The sequence below is a fragment of the Atta colombica genome, unplaced genomic scaffold, assembly GCF_001594045.1.
Source record: "Atta colombica isolate Treedump-2 unplaced genomic scaffold, Acol1.0 scaffold162, whole genome shotgun sequence".
Taxonomy (NCBI): domain Eukaryota; kingdom Metazoa; phylum Arthropoda; class Insecta; order Hymenoptera; family Formicidae; genus Atta; species Atta colombica.
Window position 1 is genome coordinate 593,744 of NW_017259253.1, and position 3,214 is coordinate 596,957.

Here is a 3,214-nt window from a genome sequence, read left to right on the forward strand (position 1 = left end):
ATTTTGTACACACACATATATACAATAGATTACATCAAAAGACAAATTTAGAAAATATCCGTTGCTGCGGAAAAACGGTTTGAAATGGTGAAATCATCTCTCATGTATAAAGCGATTTTCAATTCTTCCGGAAATATCTGGAAAACTATTCGAGATATCAAAAAATGTTTTATACTAAAGTTTTATAACAAAATCTCTATATTCATTTACATCAATAATACTTTTAATTACAATTAACAGAAACAATTCCTTTTAATGAAAAAAAATCTTTTTTATTTTCTTTTAAATAATGACGTAGATGAACAGAAATAATTTTATTGTAAAAGTGTTGTATAAAAGTTTTGATAACACAAATAGTTTTTAAGATCATAGATACAACGAAAAAAAAGCTAAAACTCGCATTATTTATATAAGGATTTCACTTTTTCAAATCGCTTTTCCACCACAACTAATATTTTCTAAATTCATCTTTTTGTGTACATACGATGTTATTCCATATATATGTGCCAAACACTTTAATGATCAGATACACAAACTTTCGAAGCAGTTGCAGTATCAAGTTGTACATTAAACTCATTCGAAGATGGCATAGGCGTTACTTCACAACGCTAGCACAATAAAATGTCCATTCATGACAATGCACTACATGACTTCGTGGAGTGATCATGCTGAACCATAAGTGTGCAGGAAGCGTTGAATTTAAAAAGCAGGACGATTGCAATCGAAGACATTGCTTTTCCCCAAATTGTTGTAATTAAATATATATTAATTATCTCCATGCGAAAGATGGAAATAAACAAACAAATTCGCAAAATTAAACATTTGGTATATTTTCAAATATTTCATTATATAAATATGTTTGAATTTTATAATACACGTGAAAAATATTATACGCAAAGTGATTTGCCAAAATATAAATTTAATTGGATATTATTGTATTTAAAATTGTATTAAAATTATAAATAATATTAATATTTAATATTAGCACATATTATAACATTTTTGTAACATACACTAATAATATATTTATATTATTCATAATTTTTAAACAATTTTAAATGTCATCTCTGTTTTTTACAAATGGATGTTGAATTTTTCTTTTCGAAATACGGATTGTCTGCTGAGAGTTCTGCGAAACGCTCTCTCACTCTAAATCAAATTAATATATATAGTATACATCAATAACTCTGTAAGTTCTTTTTGTTGTTTTGTTGAATAATTTAATTATTAGTCAATCACTTACTTACATTAAATTTTTTAAATCCTTTTCACTATATTAAATTATTCATCTCACTTAATTTTTATTCGACTTAATTTTGACGATTATAGTTCATATAATTAAAATTGCGCAACCCTGAGACTTAAATTATTCCATCCATTTGCCAAATGCTCTTCCCCAGAGATTTTTTAATATAAAATAAAGAAAACTCTTAATGTCACTTCCACGAATCCTTACACAACACGCGATGTTTTCTCAGACATCGGATAATAAAAACCATCGATGAACCAGACATTACATTCACATATACCTCTCTCAGTGCACTTTTATTAAATCGTTCACCAAACTCTTCTAAAGATCGGCGCAAGCGCTTCATCATATTCTGGAACGATGAGTTGTCCATCCGTGACAGTGCACCATATGCTTTCGTGCAGCAATCATGTCAAATTTCAAATGCGCGCCAGAGAGCGACAGATCAAAAAAACATAACGATTATAGTTTACAATTTAATCGATGGTTTCTCAAACCAATTGGTGCATGGCCACAAACGGATGAATCGAGCCTAGTGTGGAAAATCTTGGTATTACTACAAATTTTTATTTGTTCGAGCATAGTAGCATCCAACATGATACCGTGTTTATTATATGTGTTATTTGAGAAAGACAACATCAAACTAAAACTAAGTGCAACTGGACCATTACTTCATAGAATTATGGGCTCGGTACATTATTGGGTGCTGCTTAAGCGCAGTGGTGATATTAGCAATTTAATACGACACATGGAAACAGATTGGTGTCTCATACAGAAGTTCGATGATCGTGAAATAATGCTGCAACAAGCTAAGTTCGGTCGTTTCATTGCCATAATTTGTGGAATAATCATGCATGGAGGAACGATCCTGTTCAGCTTGGCAAGGGCAATGAAAACTGTAACCATTGTCGTCGACAATGAGACTTTTACGACGCATCCGATGACGTGTCCGATTTACAACAAGATTATCGATACGAGATTTAGCCCTGTAAATGAAATCGCGTTGATTCTGCAAAATCTAGCAATGTTAATAGTGAGTTCCTCTACTGTCGGTGCTTGCAGTCTAGCTGCTGTCTTCGCAATACACGCTTGTGGTCAATTGAATGTGTTGTACGAGTGGCTACATGAATTAGTTAAAAACCAGGAAAAGAGAAATGATAAAGCTAAACGAAAACTGGCTGCTATCGTAGAACATCATCTGAGAATATTGAGGTATTTCATAAGCAGGCATTAAAAAATGCATATTATATAGTGTACATAAATTATATTAAATTTCTATAATCACAAATTAATAATTAACTATTTATGAATAGATATTGCATTAAAATCATGTTTTTTTTTATAGATTACTAAAAGATCTGTTGTCAATTGTGTTTATAAAAGCATAATTTCAGTGTGTCGATGACTTATTTATTTAAAAAAACTTACTGTGTTACGTACATTTACACGTTTCAGTTTTATATCACAAGTAGAAAGTATTATGCATAAAGTTTCTCTTGTGGAATTAACGGGATGCACGATGGCCATGTGTTTGCTTGGATATTATACAATTATGGTATGCTAGAAATGTAAAAAAATCTTATTAAACCCATCAAATATATTCTTGTGAATATGATTTTTTCACAAAAAAGCAGACATCGCAATCCTATTGCAAAATATGTATAAAACCGATATGACAAAGATGAGTCCATATTTTAATTTTTACATAGTAAAAGATATTTTTTATATACTAAAACCGGTCATTTTCAAAGCTATTGTGCTGAATGTTTGATATATTCATATGTTTAATAATTAATATAACGGTGTTTGGACGTTTTAGGTTATTTGATATTCAACATTTCTAATTATTAAAGAGACATAATTTACCAGTAGAAAAACATATAACATAAAACTAATAAAAATAATGTTTTTAAAGTATAAATTCTAAGATAAATAAATAAATACTAATATTATATACATATATTA

At 29.5% G+C, this 3,214-nt stretch overlaps 1 protein-coding gene across 1 annotated transcript in view; it reads left to right on the top strand.

Annotated features, from left to right (window-relative positions):
• Nucleotides 1-1,658: 1,658 nt before the first annotated feature.
• The window catches only part of LOC108685951 (odorant receptor 22c-like), a 2,771-nt gene continuing 1,215 nt past the window's right edge, over nt 1,659-3,214 (top strand). The window contains exons 1-2 of the mRNA XM_018190969.1: nt 1,659-2,461; nt 2,705-2,804. Of these exons, the coding sequence (XP_018046458.1) occupies nt 1,659-2,461; nt 2,705-2,804 (903 nt within the window). The remainder of the gene's footprint in view (nt 2,462-2,704; nt 2,805-3,214) is intronic.